The sequence below is a fragment of the Gekko japonicus genome, unplaced genomic scaffold, assembly GCF_001447785.1.
Source record: "Gekko japonicus isolate JY-2015 unplaced genomic scaffold, Gekko_japonicus_V1.1 scaffold22, whole genome shotgun sequence".
Classification (NCBI taxonomy): Eukaryota; Metazoa; Chordata; class Lepidosauria; order Squamata; family Gekkonidae; genus Gekko; species Gekko japonicus.
Genome location: NW_015175971.1, coordinates 2635913 through 2657470, shown reverse-complemented (window position 1 = coordinate 2657470; position 21558 = coordinate 2635913). Strand labels below are relative to the sequence as shown.

At 49.4% G+C, this 21558-nt stretch overlaps 1 protein-coding gene across 1 annotated transcript in view; it reads left to right on the top strand.

Moving 5' to 3' along the window:
* KCNH5 (potassium channel, voltage gated eag related subfamily H, member 5) overlaps positions 1 to 21558 on the top strand; it is a 353468-nt gene that overhangs the window by 143082 nt on the left and 188828 nt on the right. Inside the window, exon 7 of the mRNA XM_015426065.1 lies at positions 1353 to 1782. Coding sequence (XP_015281551.1) covers positions 1353 to 1782 — 430 coding nt within the window. The remainder of the gene's footprint in view (positions 1 to 1352; positions 1783 to 21558) is intronic.

Below are 21558 nucleotides of genomic sequence, written 5' to 3'. Positions count from 1 at the left end.
GACTGAAGCCAGATTACTGACCTAAATCCTGTTGATCTTGGACAGAGATACCAGTAAAGGTTGCAACCCCACCATTTTGACTTAGAAAATCAAGTCTGGTTTTGCTTCCTCTTTGTGTGAACCGAACCCAGGAGAGTTTGTTCTTGTGCCATTTTCTCTTTCCTTGCAGGAGGTTTTATTACATTTGCCATGTTTAAATATTGCTTTTTGTGTTGGTTACATTAGAACAGCATAAATGAACGGAACGAACCAGGAACACCGGCATTGAAAATGGGTAAAATAAAAGGGCTTGTAAAATAAACAAACAACCATGCCAAACCAAGAATAAACGAAAAAAAGGCATGTTCACACATCCCTAATCCTGGCAGAAGTCCAGTGAGGCAGGGACATGGTGGGGGGCACCGTTGGGTGACCACATTACATAATTTCCAGGGAAGACCTGAAAGTGACATCATGCTGCTCTAGGAAAACCTAGAAATGCTATGGTTTTACCATAGAGTTTCTGGTGATTCCTAGAGTGGTGTGACATGGCTTCAAGTTTTCCCCAGAAGCGATGTAACGCCATTACCCAATGTTGATTTTTTTTTCTCCTGCCAACCTCCACAGTGCCAATGGGCAACAGGAGCAAGGGATAGTATATCTTCTGCCCCCAGTGGGCAACACTGAAAGCCTACCCGGGTTTAATATGATCCCAAGAAAACAAGAGTTGATGAAAAGTAGTCAGAACATAGAAATCTTTGCGTGTCAGCGTGTTTTGTTTCACCTACTGGAAAAGATCCTGGTGGGCTGTTTGAGAGCCAGTTTGGTGAAGTGGTTACAATTGCATCCCATGGTTGGATTGCCAGGAGGCAGTTTCTCCAAACATCCAACCAAAACCCATCCTCCTCTAACTGAAGCCTGTAGATTGTAATCTTGCCTTCTGAAGTAGCAGAGATCAACTCTTGGCCAAGTTGCATGGGACAGCCCTGTAGGGACTGGATGCTATCCTGTCCCAGACTTCTCTAGGTTTAAACAACCTCAGGTCCTTCAACCTTTCCTCATAGGGACTGAGGGAGGGGCTGTGACTCAGTGGAAGAGCAAGGGAAAGGGATTGTAAACCACTCTGAGGTAGTGAAGGGCAGGCTATAAATCCAATTGCCTCCTCCTCCTTCTTTTCTCTTGGAGGACCACTAGTGGCCAGGAGCAAGCTGAGCCAAGTGGCTTTTCTGGTGCTGGCAGTGTGGTAGGGTCACAGCAATGATGACAATGGGCATAGGCTTCTCCAACCACAAAGGGCTATTTTAATGACCCAGTCCTCCCCCGGTTGCGTCATTCAATACACCAAAAGTAAATGATCTTTGTTCCTTCCGTAGGGGATCAGCAGCCTCTTCAGTTCCTTAAAAGTGGTACGCCTTCTGCGGTTGGGCCGCGTCGCCAGGAAGTTGGATCACTATCTAGAATACGGTGCCGCCGTGCTGGTCCTTTTGGTCTGCGTCTTCGGACTAGTGGCTCATTGGCTGGCATGCATCTGGTACAGCATCGGGGACTACGAGGTCATCGATGAGATCACGAACTCCATCAAGACGGACAGCTGGCTCTTCCAGTTGGCCGAGAGCATTGGGATGCCGTATCGGTACAACACGACCGGATCAGGGCAATGGGAGGGAGGCCCCAATAAATACTCGCTGTACATAACGTCTCTCTACTTTACCATGACAAGCCTTACGACAATAGGATTTGGGAACATTGCTCCAACCACCGACGGAGAGAAGATATTTTCGGTGGCCATGATGATGGTTGGCTGTAAGTAGGATCTTATCTATCTATCTATCTATCTATCTATCTATCTATCTATCTATCTATCTATCTATCTATCTATCTAATCATCTATCTATCTATATCATCTATCTATCTGTGTGCATGTGTATTTTTATGACTTTGCATGGGATTTGTAGAGCGTCCCCATCAAATCATGACAGATATTCTCATCATATTGAAGTAGAACCATAGGGAATTTGGCCTGCGGCGGTTTTATTCAGACTGTACGGTGGGACTGTCCACCCACTCAAATACTGCTCTGAGAACGTTGTCTTTTCCAGCTGCTGCTTGCAGTAGCTGTCGTTGTAATGACTTCAGCAGCTCTGCTTCCGTACAGTAATGAACACGCTCCATTGGGTCTTGGAATGGTTCTTGATGTGACCTTTTGCATTCATCTTACAAGCACCATCTGCAGATGACTTTTCTTTTAAGGGGCGTATCCGGAAATATCGATGTGACCGTAGCCTTCTTCAGATATTACGATTGGGAGTATCCGGCCACACGTACCGGGAGCAGTTGCCATTTTGTCGGAAACAAGCACTGTCCGATGTGTGGTGCTTGATTCTGCCCAAATGTCCCCCGTGTGTATCACGAGAATCATGGCTGTATCGTGCGGTTGGATACCCCCAAAGGTAACGTCTCAGAGAGGCTAAGTACATCTCTGCAAATTCATATAGCCCACCAGTTCATTCAACAGCAGCTCCCGCCTAAGTCTAGAGTCCATGGGCAACCACATTTGCTGTGTATTGTATGAAATAGTTCCAGAATGTGAGTCTTAGGATCTGTATCAGTGATTCTGAATGTGTTGTCGAAGGCTTTCACAGCCAGAGTTCATTAGTCGTTGTAGATTTTCCAGGCTCTGCGGCCGTGGTCTTGGCATTGCAGGACCTGACGTTTCTCCAGCAGCTGTGACTGGCATCCTCAGAGGTATAACACAGAAAGATGGAGTACTCTCTGTGTCAAGGTGAGAAGAAAAATGGTAGGCAGGTGATTTATATTTACTCAGGAAGGTGGGGTAGGGCTGAGTCATTATCTTGTAGGAGTTCCCCAGGCTGTGACATGCTAATGGAGGAGCTTTCCTGAGGAGGTTCTTTTGCTTATGGATAGGCTGTTGAAATTCTGGTCTTATCCGTAGTGCTATTGTAAGATGTAGGGCATTTTGTGAGGATGCTGTAGACGAAACGTCAGGTCCTGCAATGCCAAGACCACGGCCATGCAGCCCGGAAAATCTAGAGCAACTAATATTTATTTATTTATTTTATTTATTTGTTCGACTTTTATCCCGCCCTTCTGCTGAAGCGGCTCAGGGCGGCTCACAGCATCAATACAACCAACACAGATAAAACAATCGATCCATAAAACAACGTTACCTAAATACAATAAATATAAGTAAAAGCGGCTCGGTATAATAGAATTTGAACGTGTTCGCAATGTCGTGTTTATGAAGGTTAGAAGGCAGAAGTACTTGGTGATATGGATCGGTGGCTGGGAAGGAGACGGGCTGGGCACCAGTGTTCCCTCTAAGCTGAGTTAGTGTGAGCTAGGTCACAGTTTTTTAGCCTCCAGCTCACATTTTTGTCGTAGCTCAGGAACGCTGGCTCCAGAGCAAACTAATTGATGCAGTAGCCAAATCGCCAGCTCACAACTTGAATGCCAGTGGCTCAAAAAGTAGAATTTTTGCTCACAAGACTCACAAGGCTTAGAGGGAGCATTGCTGGGCACCCCGGTGTTACTAATCAGCGGGATCTCTTGCCCTGTATGCTGTCTCTGTACACAATCCTGTATGTTTGGCTATAGCTATACAGCAGAGCCGTGGCTGCTGTCACTCAGCCGCTTGCTTTTTTGAGTGCCTCAACTCTAATGAGACGGAACGGCGGCACAGTCAGGCTGGGCCCACGGGGTTCAAGCTGAACTACTCTGATGGTACTGAAATAGTGGAAGGTGTTGAAGGTGTTTTCAGCTTGTTCTCTCGAAGTGTGAAAGGTTTGCAGTCCGGGTTAGGCGGCAACTTCTGTTTTTGTCTCCGGGGAATGGTATTCCTTGTCACCATGGAGGCTGGAGACAACACTATATATTTCTAGACACTATATTGTATACTTCATCCCCCCCCCCTTTCCAGTACTCTTGCTGATCTGTGGCTCCTCTAGGGTAACTTTTTTTCTTCAAAAGGACAGTTATCAAAGAGGGAGTTTCTCCTTTCCTGCGTCGTCGTCGAGGCAATAGCGGACGATTTTGCATTGGCTTTTCCGTGTGATGTTTTAGCAAGCCCACGTTGAAGCAGAAATTCCCCTCTGCATTTGCATGCCGCTTTCACTTTCTTTGATCATCGGGTTTTATGGTATCTTCTGCATAGATTTATGGCTGTTTTATGGCCGTTCAGGGGTGACTTTGCAGTTAGTATGGCATTACCCCGGGGTATTTGAATGTGGTTTTGAGCTGCAAGGGATGCTCTGTATTCTTGGTGCTTGGGGGGGGGCAACAGTGGGAGGGCTTCTAGTGTCCTGGCCCCACTGCTGGACCTCCTGATAGCACCTAGTATTTTTGGCCACTGTGTGACAGAGTGTTGGACTGGATGGGCCATTGGCCCGATCCAACATTGGCTTTTCTTATGTTTTTATGTCTTGGACAGTGATACTCTGTATTCTTGGTGGTTGGGGGGGGCAACAGTGGGAGGGCTTCTAGTGTCCTGGCCCCACTGCTGGACCTCCTGATGGGACCTGGTATTTTTGGCCACTGTGTGACAGAGTGTTGGACTGGATGGGCCATTGGCCCGATCCAACATTGGCTTCTCTTATGTTTTTATGTCTTGGACATTGATACTCGGTATTCTTGGTGCTTGGGGGGGCAACAGTGGGAGGGCTTCTACTGTCCTGGCCCCACTGCTAGACCTCCTGATAGCACCTAGTATTTTTGGCCACTGTGTGACAGAGTGTTGGACTGGATGGGCCATTGGCCCGATCCAACATTGGCTTCTCTTATGTTTTTATGTCTTGGACATTGATACTCTGTATTCTCGGTGCTTGGGGGGGGGCAACAGTGGGAGGGCTTCTAGTGTCCTGGCCCCACTGCTGGACCTCCTGATGGCACTTGGTATTTTTGGCCACTGTGTGACAGAGTGTTGGGCTGGAGGGGCCATTGGCCCGATCCAGCATTGCCTTCCCTTACGTTCTTACATTTTCCTCAGTGTTGAGAAAATATGGAGCGAATGCCAGACGCAGAACCAGCCAGTGTCTATCAGATGGTTGTGAACTTCAGTATAGTTTGAATGTCCAGAAAAAGCTTTCAGGAGGTGATTGAAAATTATCGGTCCTGCTAGTAACACTGCAACAGGAGATGCCTTCTATGGACTCCTTGATAAGGAGTGCCCAAATCAATGCCTGCACTCAGCCTTTGGGGTCATAGCTGGGGTTCCCATTTGCCCATTTATGCAGGAGACCTCCGGGCAATTGCAGCCTTTGTCTGCCAATGTTCGGCTGATCAGTGGGCAGAGACTGTGGCCAAAGGTACAATCATCCTGGGGAGAAAAATTAAAAAAGAAATATAAGGCACTGGCTACTTACAGGATGTTCTGACCATAGAGTTCCCAATGATCCCTAGAGCTTCCTGGAAGTTACAAGGGTAGCTCTAGCAATCTCCAATTACTCTGTGGTAATCTATGGCAAGATTACTGCAGAGTTTCTAGTGATTTCTAGAGCTACCTTTGTCACTGCCGCACTGCTCTAGGAATCACCACAACTCTATGGTCAGAACCTCTGGTAAGTAGCTGAGGCCTTATCTTTCTTTATAAGTTTTCTCACAGAATGCTGTCTCCCCACAGTCCTCCTGTTGGTTGCAAGGCGCTGCCTGGCAACCCCAGCCACAGGGCAACTGTAGAGCATCTGAGTGGCATGCAGAAAGTCCCAGGATCAGTCACCGACATCTCCAATTTAAAAAGGCTCAGGTAACAGGTGATGGGAATAGACCTCTACCTGAGAGCCCTGGAGAGCCATTGCCGGTCTGAGTAGACAGTACAGACCCTGAAAGGCCGAGTGTCTGGCTTGGAATAAGGCATCTTCATGTGTTCAACCTGGCCAAATGCAACTCACCAGCCATGTTCAGTGGCCTGCCAAATCCTTGAAATTCTCCCTGTTTTATAGGCTTCCCAAGTACCCCCGGGGGGTGGGGAAACCCCCGCCCCAGAAGCCCATTCCCTGCCACCGGCGGATCTGGCCCCAGGGGGAACCCCACCCCGACGTGCGCGTCACCCGGAAGTGACGCGACCACGCCGGGCACGCTGGGGGTGGGGCCACGGTCATCTGAGGGAAAACTCTATGGTTTCCCCTCGGATGGTCGTGGCCCCGCCCCCAGCATGCCCGGTGTCGTCACGTCACTTCTGGGTGACGTGTGTGCGGTGCGCGTGCGCTTCATCCGCAGCGTGGGAGTCCCCCGGTAAGGAGATATTTCGACTTGGCAACCCTACTGTTTTAGCAGTTGTTGCTCAACTTCTCATGGCTTGATTGTACAGGACTGGATTCAGGATTACATCATCGGGCATGTCGCTAAATTCAGAAAGCAGTTTCCAGGTGAGGGGAACGGCACAGGAGCCAGCCTGGGTGCAGAGGGACTGCTTCAGTTGTTGGTGCACTGGAAAAGTTTCTGCTGCATTTTGGCTTTAAAAAGGGGGGGCAGGGTCTTGTTCCTTAGGAATAGGTTGCCAGGTCCCCTGGAAGGATGGCTCCAGAGCAAACGAACTTATGCTGTAGCTCACAACTTTAATGCCAGTAGCTCACAACATAGAATTTTTGCTCACAAGACTCCACAGCTTAGACAGAGGGAGCATTGGTCCGGTGCCGACCCTACTTAGCTTCTGAGATCTGAAGAGATCAGACAAGTCTGGCCCATCCAGATTGGGGGCAAGAACTGCTCAGAGATGCCTTCAGGTAGTGAACAGCAGGAAATAAAAACCAGCTCTTTTTCTTTATATCCAGGGCTTTTTTCCCTGGGGGAACGTGCCGGAAGAGAGTTCCGGAACGTGTTCGACAAAATTCTTTTAAAAATGTCTAAAAGTTCATGAGTTTTCAGGATACAGATTCAAAATGTCATTTCCCTCTGGAGAGTTCCAGCCAGTGTTCCCTCTAAGCTGAGTTAGTGTGAGCTAGCTCACAGTTCTTTAGCCTCCGGCTCACATTTTTGTCTCCGCTCAGGAAGGAGGGCTGCAGAGCAAACTAATTTATCCAGTAGCCAAATTGCTCGCTCACAACTTTAATGCCAGTAGCTCACAAGGTAGAATTTTTGCTCACAAGCCTCCGCAGCTTAGAGGGAACATTGGCTTCCAGCATCTCTTTTTCAACAACAAAAAAAGCCCTGTTTATATCTATCCATTTAGGTAGCAGGATCTTCTTTTTCTGCCTGGAAAGGCATTCCGGGACCCATGCATCTGGGCCCCCTATAGAGACCCCAGGCCAGTGGTGGCGAACCTATGGCACGCGTGCTAGAGGCGGCACTCAGAGCCCTCTCTGTGGGCATGCGTGCCATTGCCCCAGCCAGGCCCAGACAGTCATTAAAGTGTGGAATTCTCTGCCAAAGTAAATGAAAGCATTTGGGATTGCTTTCCTTACTATGTTTGGATCATCTAATGTTAATGTATGAGTTGTTTTTTTCTAAAGTAAAACCTCAGTATTCAGGTTAAATTGCCGTGTTGGCACTTTGCGATAAATAAGTGGGTTTTGGGTTGCAGTTTGGGCACTCGGTCTCTAAAAGGTTTGCCATCACTGCCCCAGTGTTTCTATGTTTCCCACTGATCTGTGAATTCAAAGGCAGCTCTGAGAGTGATTGAGCAGGTCTGCCCTGGGCCTCCGTCCAAGCATTGACAGCTTCAGGGTTCAGGGTTGCAAAGAAATCCATCTCTGGCTGCTGATTTGGATGCTTAGAAAACAAGCAGACCTCAATAGATTGTGTTGTTTTCCTAAGACGTTCCGGGACTCAATAGATAGACCTCAATAGATACTTAGAAAACAAGCAGACCTCAATAGATCGTGTTGTTTTCCTAAGACGTTCCGGGACTCGAGGATCGACTTTGTTCTCGGTGCGGCAGAGCAGCTGGGTCTTTGGCTGTTCCCATTAGAGATCTTCATTGCACGGGGAAGGGGAAGGGTCTTCCTTCTTGTACGTTTCCGCCTTCCCTTGGGAAGCTTCCTCATTCTCCTCGGATAACAGCCTGACGAATGGGCCCAGCACGAGGCAGCTGTTGCAGTGTCGCCAGATGTGCCAGAGGGAAGTTGGCCAGGCTGGCAAATGGTTCTACATCCATGAAAGCCTGACTCTGCGAGGGTCTATGAATGCCAGTCAGCTTGCTCCTCCGGCTTTTCAGTCTTACCTAGCAGCTGACTGTGGGGAGGTATACGGGAAATGAGCCACTGTTGGCATTTCTCCAAACCCCCCCCCACCCCGCAGTTAAAAGCCAGCTCCTCTTGCCAAATCCACAGGTGACAAGTAGAAAGGTTGTTTTCTGGCCTGAGGCAGGGAAGAGGGTTTCCAGGTGTATTTATTTATTTATTTTCCAAATTTATATCCCGTCCTCCCCGCTCAGGGCAAACCAATTTATACAGTAGCCAAATCGCTTGCTCACAGTTTTAATGCCAGTAGCTCACAAAATAGAATTTTTGCTCACAAGACTCCGCAGCGTAGAGGGAATGTTGGTGGGTAGCCACGTTGGTTTGAAGCGGCAGAACAAAGTTGGAGTCCAGCGGCGCCTTTAAGACCGACAAAGTTGAATTCAGGGTATAAGCTTTTGTGTGCATGCACACTTCTTCAGATCGGGAGGGAGGGGAGAAAGAGAGAGAGAAAGGTGGAAATAAAGCGAAAAGAAAGCAAATAGATGGGAGAGGGGGGAGGGAGAGGGGGAAAGAAAGCGAACTTTAAAAGTGTTCTCCGAGCGCCCCCCCATGCCCCCACGCCGGCCGGCTTAGCTTGGAGAAGGGATTTAAAGAGACAAATGCCTTCTCCAAGCCGGCCAGCGGTGAGGGGGAGTGTGAGAATGCATTTAAAGTTAAAGTTGCTTTCTTTCTCTGCTTCCCCCCACCTCAAGCCTACCCAGGAAGGGGAACACTGGCTGGGGAAGGGAAGACCGATCGGAGAAGCATGCCTCCCCTTCACTTCCCCGGCCACCCTGCCGGGAGCCGCACAAGATGTGTGAAAGAGCCACATGCGGCTCCCGAGCCACAGTTTGGCCACCCATGGTCCACAGATCTATGGTGACCCCGGCAAGTAACAAACAGAGGTGATTTCCCATTGCCTGCCTCTGCATAGCCATCCTGGACTTCCTTGGTGGTCTCCCATCTAACCAGGGTGGACCCTGCTTAGCTTCCGACATCTGACGAGCCCAGGCTACCCTGAGCTATCCAGGTCAAGGCTCTGCAGAACTGGCTGCTTTTTCTTTTTCTTTGTAAGATTTTATATATAACGGCTGCGGTTACACGGAGCATTAGCCACGCTACAGAGACAGAAGATAGGCGGATTTTCCAGGCGCGATCACACTGCAACATCTGGGAAGCGTAGAGCTCCCGTGGCTAACCTGAGGCTTCCCGCCGAAGATGCGCCATAAAAAACTAGTACCTCCGAGGCAAGGGTGGGCGTCTGATCACCGCGGGGCAAGGGCGGGCGTCTGATTACATTTCCGGTGGTAGCTCGTGGCATCTGGCGCCCGCCCAGGTCCCGTCGCGAAAAGGTTTTTCCCCCCCAAGTCTCCACGGGATGCGCACAAGCACCCAACGGCGCATGCGCACACTTGGGTTTAAAAAAACCACAACCCCCGCTGCGCCGCTTCTTTGCCACGCCGCAGGATTGAGGTATGATCGGCACCTCCCCCTGAACTACAGGACATCGGCGGGACGTTTGATCCAGTGGCCGCGCGGTAGTTCGCTCCGGGGCAAACAGCCACGCCTCCCCCCCACGATATCCGGCCCGTGTGACTGGGGCCAACATGTAACAAACATGTAAAATATAACAAACAATAAATAACATATAACAACAAAGAGCGTAACAAGACAATAATGATTCAAACAACGTTGGTTATGATGTGTGAGCTCAGCCTGCTAGGGACTAGCCTTATACGAAATGCTTTTGCATGGCCTAAATCCCATTGCTTACATTGGCCTATGAGAAAGAAAGATCCGGCTGCTCTTAAAGGAGCAGGAGACAGTTAAAAAAATCAAGAAATGTGATCAACCCTTGCGCCCGTGTCCCACCGGCACAGCCGGCTTGGGAACGATTCTCAGCCTGTGTTTTCAGAGGCATTTCCCAAATCCCCGAGTCCAGCGCCCTTTTTGCCGGCATTCTCCTATTTCCCCAGGCACCGGACTGTTTGCAGCATTGAGGCGCTTCCTAAATAAATGCAGGGAAAACATTTCTGTGTTATTGAGGACACCTCGAGCTAAGAGCGCTGAATTTTTAATCAGGCGCTGAATACATCAACCCCAGAAGGAGTTCTCCTTCGTTGCTGAGATCTTTGCAGTGTCTCGACGTTGGAATCGACAGCTTAGGCTCCTGCTGAGAATTTGGACTGGGTGGCTGGGATTGTGTGGGTTTCTCCAAATGCAAACGACTCTGCAGGAGGAGAAGAGGAGGTGTTGCCTAGCGTTGCCAGCTCCGGGTTGGGGAATTCCTGGAGATTTTGGGGGTGGAGCCTAGGGGAGGGAGGGTTTGGGAAGGGGAGGGACCTAGGGAAAAAACCATAGAGTTTCGCCCAAATACCAGAGTGTCCTCGCACAGTGCCCACGAACTCTTCGCGACCCCATGGACTGTATCACACCAGGCCCTCCTGTCTTCCATCATGCTCTGGGGTTTGCTTAATTTCATGAATTTATTCAACTGCCCTTTATTATTTATTAGGGCTCAGGGCGGTTCACCTCAGAAACAAATACAATAAATAGTTAAAACTGACATTAAAATACCTAAAACATATCAACAAACAGGGGTCATTTCGTAGAAAAAGAGGTGCAGGAGCTCATTAGCATAATTCATTAGCATAATGTATTTGCATATGCCACACCCCCTGACATCACCGGAAGTGTGTCAGAAGGCAACACCCACTGCTCAGGCTCCACTGGGCTGTTTTGGATTGCTAGCTATTGGGAGGGGGGACCGGATGTGCAGATCTGTCCTCGCAGAGGACGGATGCTCTGACTGAGGGCTGCTGGGAGCAGGAGGTGGGGCTTGTTGCATGTGCCCGCCCCCCTGGGCTCTTTACTGCCGGAGCTCCGCTCCTGTGCGCTCCTGCAGGAAATGACCCCTGTCAACAAATAAAATAATACACATTCCAACATGGCGGAAGAAAAAAAAATCAGCTTACACAGGCCTCTGGGGGGGGAGGGGTTATAGAGGGTGGAGGGGGTGTGAGCATGCCAGATTGCACACTGTCCCATCACTGTCCTCAGACTTGTGGAACATCTCTGCCTTGCGTGCCCTGCGGAAAGGTAATGATTCCCACAGGGCATGGGTGTTCTCCGGCAGAGAGTTCCCCCAGGTGGGAACCTGGGCCGATTCTGCCACATAACTTCTACATGTAGGTTTGTCCAGTATTGTAGGCTTCCAAATGGGGGTGGGGACAATTCCAGCCAGTTTGGTGCAGTGGTTAAGTGGGCGGACTCTGATCTGGGAGAACCGGGTTTGATTCTCCACTCCTCCACTTGCACCTGCTGGATGACCTTGGGCAAGCCATAGTTCTGATAAGAGCTGCTCTTGCAAAAGAGCAGTTTCTGTCAAGAGCTCTCTCAGCCCCGCCTACCTCACAGGGTGTCTGTTGTGGGGAGGGGAAGGGGAAGGAGTTTGTAAGCCGCTCTGAGACACCTTTGGGAAGTGAAGGGCGGGGTATAAATCCAATCTCTTCTTCTTCTACATTTTGAAGAATGTCCTGAGACATGGGGAGGAGGAGGCTTCAGTGACTGGCGCAAGAACAATCCAGTTCCTCGCGTGAATCTAGCCTCTGTTGAAAATCAAAAGGACAAGATTCCACCACTGTTCCCTCTAAGCTGAGTTAGTGTGAGCTAGCTCACAGTTTTTTAGCCTCCGGCTCACACATTTTTGTCTTAGCTTAGGATACATGGCTCCAGAGCAAGCTAATTTATGCAGCAGGCAAATTGCTCGCTCACAACTTTAATGCCAGTCGCTCACAAAGTAGAATTTTTGCTCACAAGACTCCACAGCTTAGAGGGAACATTGGATTCCACACACACAGCCCCTCAACTCAACCTGGACGGAGAAGGCCGTGTATCACTTTGCAATGTGATAGCAAGTTTGCGCCAATTAGGTCTTCATGTAATTAGCATTTATATAGCCCTGTCAAGTGTTCGGAGTGCTTTGCATATGTTATCTTGCTGCACTCTTTAAAAAGAGCCCTTTGAGACTGGCTCGCCTAAGGCAGCCTAGAAAGTTTGGCGTAGAGTGAAGAATTGAACCGGAGATTCTCCAGTCACAGAATAACATTTGAGTCCAGTGGCACTTTCATGAACAACAAAGGTTTGTACTGGGTATAAGCTTTTGTTTCCATGCACACTTCTTCGGATACACCGAAACAGACGTGCCCAACCATTACATTTAGGTAGAGGGTGGGTGGGGTGTTACCAGAAAGGGCTTTTAAAGACAAGTTGCATAAGTAACTGAGTAGTAGATATAGCTAAGACTGGATGAAGGCAATTGGTAAGACCTGTGAATGGCAGACAATTAGCATACAGCCTAATAAAAGGGTTTATAAACAGATGTGAGAATTGAATGACGCCAGCAGGTCTAGTGAGATAAAAAACCAATATCTCTGTTGAGCCCTGGAGGTTCCATTGTCCTGAGTGTTGTAATAACAAGTTACAACAACTCACAGCTCAAGGCAGTTCAGTGTGTTATTAATGGCCTACAACCCATGCTGGATGGGGACACTTTCCTTACATAGGCACTGTCTGGGCGGGGTAATGTTTTCGGATAGCCTGCTAACCTAATACAACTTCTCACCCGCAATGATAAACTGCTGAACAGTAACATGGACTCTGGTACCAAGCCCTGCAAGAAACCAAGATGCTGACTTTGCTCTCCTATAGATCCTAGCAACACTGTCAGTGGACCCAGCAACGTCAGCCATACCATCTCAGGTTCACACTCCTGCTCATCCTCTAATGAGATTTATGCTATTACATGTCAGCAATACCCTTCCATCATCTACATTGGACAAACAGGCCAGTACCTGTGACAAAGAATAAATGGACATAAGTCTGACATTAGAAACCACAACATTCAAAAACAAGTGGGGGAACATTTTGACCTTCCAGGACATTCAGTTCCTGACCTAAGAGTATCAGTTCTCTTACAAAGGAATTTCAAAGGGAGATTAGAAAAAGAGACTGTCATATTACAACTGATAACGAAGCTCAAGACAACGCATCCTCCTGGACTGAATCAAGACCTAGGCTTCTTGTCTCATTACCAGTGCTGATTTCTCTACGCCAGCTACCCATCTGCACCTAACCCAATCACACCCGCTATTGTCATTCACCTGCTATTGTCATTTGGCCGCTATTGTCTTTCGGCACTCCACTCTCCAAGGTATATGGACAGATGGACTCACATTCTAGCTGTAACTGAAGAAGTGAGTAGTGACTCCCAAAAGCTCATCCTCTGCCACAGATTTTGTCAGTCTTGAACGTGCTACTGGACTCTTGCTCTTTTCTGCTGCTACAGACAGACTAACATGGGCTCCGGTTACACGGGCAGGAAAATGCGGGGGGGGGGGAGCGTGGTTGTTAGCCCTGGGGCAAAATAACGCGCGGTTGCGCGAGCAAGCATCTCGTGGAGGTCCCGTAGAGGTCCCGTGTATAGGGGGGAGGTGCCGATCACACAACCATGTGGCAAAGAAGTGGCTGAAATGGACTACATGTCCCAGAAGGTCACTTGGTGGGAGGAGAAGGGAGAAACGGACGTGGCCAAGGGGTGGGGAAGAGGGAGCTTGAGTCCTGACAATGAAACTGAAAGGCAGGTCCCCCGGAGGGGGGGGTCGCCGCTCTGGGCGACTCTGAGCTGTCTTCCGTGCGGCTCCTGGGGATGGTTGGACAAGCAGTCGCCTCTTCGCCGTCCTCCAGGGAAAACAGTTTTTTCCCCCTGTACACTGAAGTATGCGCATGCTCTGTTGGATGCTTGTGCGCATCCATGGAGATTGGGGGGGGAGCTTTTTGCGAGGGGACATGGGGCGCCAGATGCCACCGGAAACGCGATCAGACGCCTGCCCTTGCCCCGCGGTTTCCGGAAACTAGTACCTCCGAGGTACTAGTTTTTTGCCGCGCGTCTTTGGCGGGAAGCCTCGGTTGAGCCACAGGAGCGCTATGCTTCCCAGATGTGCCGGTGAGATCACACCCGTAAAATCCGCCTATCTTCCGTCTCTCTGGCGTGGCTAATGTTCCATGTGACCGCAGCCATGGCTACCTATCTTGATCTATCTGGGGCCTACAGTACTTCTGAAAAACCAGATTTTGGTGTTCACAACCTCCCTCTGAAGAATATGTCTCCTCTTTAATTGCCGGTCTGGTCATTCCCACATATCCTCATTCAACACCCCGCTTATGATTATGCGGGTGATTGACTCTTTGCAGTGGTTAAACTAGTGGCCTGATAGGTTTCGAGCGCAGGACATTCAGTTTGCCAAGGAGAAGGCAGCTCAAACAATTAGAAACTCTGGTGGGACGATGATCTTGTGTATTTTGTTTTCCCCTGATGAAAATCCAGACAGCGGACCTTGGCATGAAGTGCCGTTTTGGAAATGGGTCATGAGCTCTCAACTTTCGCAATGAGCCGTAAGCAAACAGCGGTGAAAACAGATCTTGTGCCAGTGGTTTGTGGTTCCATCCAGGAAGGCTTTTTCATGCGTTCTCGGGTTCAGGCTCCTGGGCGTGGGATTTATGATACCGGCCATCTTATCTCTAGTGCGTTTTCTCTCTGGATTGTTTTGGGGGTTTTCGTAAGAAGTGAGAGCCATTTTGGTGTAGTGGTTAGGAGTGCAGACTCTAATCTGGGAGAACTGGGTTTGATTCCCCACTAGACTACATAAAGCCAGCTGGGTGACCTTGGGTCAGTCACAAGTTCTCTCAGAGCTGTTCTGGAAAGAGCAGTTTCTGTCAGAGCTCTCTCAGCCCTCCCCCTACCTCACAGGGTGTCTGTTGTGGGGAGGGAAAGAGGAAAGAGAAAGGAGATTGTAAGCCGCCCTGAGACTCCTTCGGGTAGTGAAGGGTGGGGTATAAATCCAATCTCTTCTCTCTAGAGCGTTTTCTCTCTGGGTTGTTGGGGTTTGTTTGTAAGACATTTTTTAGTTTTAAGACAAACAGATAATTTAAAGAAAATACAGAAAGAAAAAAAGTAATTATATATCATAAACAAAAATAGAAAATATTTCTCCCCACAACACTCCTTCATTACATAAAAGAATTTTTGAAACATTGTCTGTAAAGCACAATAAAAATAACTTCTTTTGGTACACATTTATATTCAACATTTAACATTTAAAACGACTTTTCATTCTGCTTCTCACTGCAATACATTTATATGCAGTATCTTAAACTATTCTCATTCTAGATTTGTCTTCTGCTTCCATACATAGAATACACACTCCACCTCTCCTCGGATTTCATAACTGATATGTTCCTCAAATAAGATGTTAGTTTCACCATTCCTGCATACTCAGCGAGTTTATTTCTGGATCTTTTTGTTTTTGATCCTGCCAAGGAAATGGCATACCCGATTCTCCTCTCCTCCTTTATCCTCACAACAACCCTGTGAGGTAGGTTTGGCAGAGAGAGGGTGACTGGCCCATGATCACCTAGGGGAACATCTTGGGTTGAGTTGGGGATTTGAGCTGGGGTCTCCCAAGTCCCAGCCTGAGACACTAACCACTTTGCCGTACTGTCCCTCGATTTATTCTGAGTGGTAATACAGGATATGATGATAGTCCTCTCTAGGAATTGACAGAAAATCTATGGCTTCACTATAAAGTTTCCGGTGATTCCTAGAGAGGTGTGATGTCAGTTCTGGATTTTTCCTGGAAGTGTTGTCACACCATCACCCGATGGCTGTTTGTCATGCTGCCTGTTTGGTCCACAGCTTTGGTTTTTAGTTTTTATTTTTTTAAATTCATTCAGATTTTTACCTCGCCCTCCCAGCTGAAGCCGGCTCAGGGCGGCTTACATAAAAACAGGTAATTGCATTAAAACATAAGTAGCAATTAAAACCAATTATAAACTTCTAGATAATGCCCCCCTCCCTCCTCTCTGTAGCATGCCATGTAAGGTACTCTTTGTCCTGATATCATGCCCAAATAGATTTCCTTGCCTCCACCATCCAATGAGGTGCAATAGAGGATGGGAAAACTCTCCTAATAATGTCTGGACACGGGAGAATGTGAACGAGACATGACAAAGGGCATTGGGCCTGGAGTTGTCATTTGGACAGCCTTTCTGTGTTCTTTTTTTGGGGCCGTGGTGGCTCAGAGGTTAAGAAGCTGAGCTGCCGACGGGAAGGTTGGCAGTTCAGCAGTTCGATACCCGAGTGCTGCACGACGAAGTGAGCTCACGTGTCTGGTCCCAGCTCCTACCCACCTAGCAGTGCAAAAGCAAGAGATTGCAAGTAGACAAGAGGTACCGCTTCAGTGGGAAGGTAACAGCGTTCCGTGCGCCTCGGCGTTTAGTCATGCCGGCCACACGACCGAGGAAAAAGGTCTTCGGACAGCGCTGGCTCTTCGGCTTGGAAACGGAGATGAGCACCAACCCCCGAGAGTCGGATTCGACTGCCTTTCGAGCAAGGGAAACCTTTTTTTCCTGTGTTCTTTATGATGCTCAGTTCCATTCAAGAGTGCCGCCCGTTGGTGTGAGTCACGGCGATTAGACTGTAAATTAATTAAGAATGGTCCCTGGCACCCCTGCGTCAACCCAGGCAAGTGTTGCTTATTGGATTTTGCAGAAGGCCTCGGGCGAAGGAAGAGCTGAGCCAGCGGGTTTCCAGCAATGGAGACTGCACGCGGCCTTGTGCACATCGGCCAGTGAATTAAATTAAATTTGCGACGGCTTCCAGAGCACGAAGGGATGACAGAGAGGAGCAACGATTCTCAAATGCGGTGTTGTGAATGTTTCGGTGATGCACAGCAAAGAACTGGAGCCTGCCTTTTGAGTGGCCAGTGTGGTGTAGCCGGCGCCAGGCTAGTATCTGGGAGACCCAGGTTCGAATCTCCACTTGTGCCATTGAAGCTTTGCTGGGTGACCTCGGGCCAGTCACATTCTCTCAGCCTAACCTACCTCACAGGGTTGCGAGGATTAAAAGGGAGGAGAGGAGAAGGATGTGAGCCACTTTCGGCCCCCATCGGGGAGAAAGGCAGGTTATAAATGAATTAAATAGATAAAAACGAATACAGGCAAGGTATAAATGAACCAAATAAATAAATGAACAAATAAAAATCAGCCGATCCTCAAGGCGGCTTCCAAGCAATAGAGTAGATATAATTTTTTTTGTTTGTTGACCTCCTTTTGATTCCACCTAAGGCTGGGCCATCTACTAGGTGGCCGTAGACAGTCACCTGGGGGACTAGAGGGGAGGCCAATAGCTACAGCGGGGCATTTAGGGGCCTGGCCCCCACAGTTTCCTACCAAGGCCCCCTCCAACTTCCACACAGCCCAGATCCCCTACCTCTCTGGGCTGCCTGGAGGACTTCTCAACACCGCCGCTCCTTCCCCAAGCACGGCTTGCTTCCCCGTCTGCCAGCAAACAACCAACCAACTCCATCTAGTAAAGGAAGAGGGGTACTTTGCATCCCGGCTCCTCCCTTCTGTTGCGTCCAGGTCTACTGTGGCAAATGGCAGCTTTGTGCCACCCCATCCCTAGGGGATGGTTGTAGGGAGCTGGCTGTTTCCTTCCCTCTCTCTATCGGGGCTGAGGCAGGGCAAAGCAGGCCCGGTTCTCCTTCCCCCAGCCACCCTTCCTTCTGTTGCTGCACCCCTGAGGGGTGAGTGATGGCTTCCTGCTGTGCTGAGGTGGGAGGGAGAGGAGCAGCGTCACCTTGCCATCTCCCTGCAAGGGGGGGGGGGAGGATGGTGACGGACAGCTACTTTGCCAGGGTGGAGAGGGCAAAGAGAACATTAAGATGAGCCCTGCTGCATCAGACCAGTGGTCCATCTAGTCCAGCTTCCCATCTCACACGACTCTATGGTTTCCCCTCAGATGGCCGTGGCCCCACCCCCAGCATGCCCGGCGGCGTCACGTCACTTCCGGGTGACGTGCATGCGGCGCCGGCGCACACGCGCAAACTCCAGCCGCCAGCCGGGAGCCCCCTGCTCCGGCTAGAAATCGACTTGGCAACCCTAGGGGGTATCCAGCCACTACCTGGAGGTTGGCAGCCCCTAGCTGGTCGCGATTCCATTTGTCTCCTACAGGGATGCTTGCTCCTCTAGCCGTGATGGGTGCCAGTTTGGTGTAGTGGTTAAGAGCGGCGGACAATAATCTGGAGCACTGGGTCTGATTCCCCACTCCTCTTGCACATGCAGCCAGCTGGGTGGCCTTGGGCCAGTCACAGTTCCCTCAGAGTCTGCTGTTCCCTCAGAGTCTGCTGTGTCTGCTGTGGTGGCTGCTGTGTCTGCTCCGGGAAGGGGAAGGGATTGTAAACCACTCTGAGACTCCTTCAGGTAGTGAAGGGCGGGGTATAAATCCAATCTCCTCCTCCTCCTCTTCCTCCTCTTCCTCTTCCTCCTCCCACAACTAGCAGCTCAGCAGAGTGGGATGGAAACGAGATCTTCTTTGAAGAGAGAAGAAGAGAGAGAAGAGATTGGATTTATACCCTGCCCTTCACTTGGAGTCTCAGAGCGGCTTACAGACTCCTTTCCCTTCCCCTCCCCACAACAGACACCCTGTGAGGTGGGTGGGGCTGAGAGAGCTCTGACACAAACTGCTCTTTTTCAAGGACAGCTGTGCCAGAGCTTGTGACTGACCCAAGGTCATCCAGCCAGGTGCAAGTGGAGGAGTGGGGAATCAAACCCGGTTCTCCCAGATTAGAGTCCGCACACTTAACCACTACACCAAACTGGCTCTTGGGTGATGTTTTGAGCCCAGCTAGGCCCTCCCTTACTATGGGATTCTCCTGGGAGGGAGGTGATGTGCTCTCCTAGAGATCTCTGACCTTTGGCTAGAGGCGTAAGCCACAGAGTCTTTCTCTGAAGATCTAGATTCGACTCCAGTAGTAGCACCTTAGAGACCAACGAGAGTTACAGGGGATCAGCTTCCTAGAGTCAAAGTGCCTTTTGTCCGGCACAGAGGGAGCCTTGACTCTCGAAAGCCTAAACCCCGAAAAAATCTGTTGGTCTCTCAGGTGCCTCTGGACTCGAATCTAGCTGTTCCACCGTCATCCAACACGGCTACCCTATGAAACTTTCTTGTAAGAAAACAACAGATGACGTATAAACTTTGGAAGGAACGATATGACAAACCGGGGTTTCTAAGTCTTTATTTTGGTCGGCTCGGTTGGCCGTTCTAAACCAGATGCTTCAACTGAGACTGCCAACTTAAATGGTAGCCAGTGGGGCTTGGGCCAGTTTAATTATTTGACTGATGTTGGCTCTTTGTGTCTTGATTTTGAAAACGCTGGTTTAAAATGATCAGTCACGCTGCCTTGGGTCCCATCGGGAGAAAGGTGGGATAATTTTTTAAAATTAAATAAATAACTGGCTTAATAAACCAATTTTAGTTGGTTCATAACGCAGCCAATTTTTATTAGCAAGGTGGTTTACAAAATGATTAGGACAGAGTAGTTTAATTTTTGGAGGTTATTTTAAGAACATACAAAGAGCCTAGCTGGATAGAATGTCCATTGAGTCCGGCATCCTGTTTCTCACAGTGGCCAGGTAGAAGCCCACAAACAGGGCACAAAAATAACAGTCTTCTGCTTGCTGTTGCTCCCCAGCAACTGGGACTTGGGGGTATACTGGCACTTGGGGGTATACTGGCTAAATATCAGGAGAAACTTCCTAACTGTAAGAGTGGTTGAGCAGTGGAACAGTCTGCCTCGGGAGGTGGTGGATGCTCCTTCGCTGGATGTTTTCAAGTGGAGGTTGGACGACCATCTTTCGGGTATATTGTAGGTATGTAGGGCCAGGGGTCATTTCGTAGAAAAAGAGGTGCAGGAGCTCATTAGCATAACTGATTTGCATATGCCACTCCCCCTGATATCACCGGAAGTGTGTCAGAAGGCAACACCCACCGCTCAGGTTCCACTGGACTGTTTTGGATTACTAGCTATTGGGGGGGGGGGGGAAACGTGCAAATCTGTCCTCGCAGAGGAGGGAGAGCTTGTACCTGAATAAAACTTGGTCTTAAAGGTGCCACTGGACTGTTTTGGACCGGGAGGCCGGGGGGAGCTCTGCAACTTACCTGGCTGCTTCTTGCTCTGACTGAGGGTTGCTGGGAGCAGGGGGCAGGGCTTGTTGCATGTGTCCGCCCCCTGGACTCTTTACTGAGCATAACTCATTTGCATATGCCACACCCCCTGACATCACCGGAAGTGTTTCAGAAGGCAACACCCACCACTCATGCTCCACTGGGCTGGTTTGGATTACTAGCTATTGGGGGGGGGGGGGAAACGTGCAAATCTGTCCTCGCAGAGGAGGGAGAGCTTGTACCTGAATAAAACTTGGTCTTAAAGGTGCCACTGGACTGTTTTGGACCGGGAGGCCGGGGGGAGCTCTGCAACTTACCTGGCTGCTTCTTGCTCTGACTGAGGGTTGCTGGGAGCAGGGGGCAGGGCTTGTTGCATGTGTCCGCCCCCTGGACTCTTTACTGCCGGAGCTCTGCTCCTGTGCGCTCCTGCAGGAAATGACCCCTGTGTCAGGCTATCTTTTGGCTATGCTCCTGCAGAGTGCAGGGGGTTGGACTAGAGGACCTGCAAGGTCCCTTCCCACTCTAACACTCTATGATTCTATGATTCTACTGCTACTGAACAAGAAGGCTCTGCTAAACCACCAGCACCACCGGCTGTGGCGTGTTATTCCGGCAGGGAATGAAAAGAAAGCTAAAATCGCTCTTCCTTCTGGTAGCTTTTCTTAATTAAATCGTATTGCCTTTAATTTCTCAAAAAGACATCAATTTGAGGTTTCGGTAATGTGTTCATTTATTTAAATTTAGGAAATTAGCTATTTGGAAGGCAGATGATTCATCAGCTGACAATTCCTTCGTCGGCTGACTGCCAGCCCAGACTGTAACACATAACTTGTGGCATGAGACGCATCCTCAGGAAAAAAAAAACCCACTTGTGTGGATTGGGACCGTACTCAACTTTAGACCTAGACGAGATGCTCTTATTGTCCCAGAGGTCAGTGGCTTGAACCAGATGTAGAAGCTTGAAGGACAACCAGGAAATGGATTTATCAAGCTATTACATTTTTATCTCACATTTTCTAGAAGGCAGTGGTTCTCAGCATGTGTACGCAGGGGTCATTTTGTAGAAAAAGAGGTGCAGGAGCTCATTAGCATAACTCATTAGCATAACTTATTTGCATATGCCACACCCCTGACATCACCGGAAGTGTGTCAGGAGGCAACACCCACCGCTCAGGCTCTACTGGACTGTTTTTGATTGCTAGCTATTGGGGGGGGGGGAGGTGCAGATCTGTCCTCGCAGAGGAGGGAGAGCTTGTACCTGAATAAAACTTGGTCTTAAAGGTGCCACTGGACTGTTTTGGACCAGGGGACTGGGGGGGGGGCTCTGCAGCTTACACGGCTGGT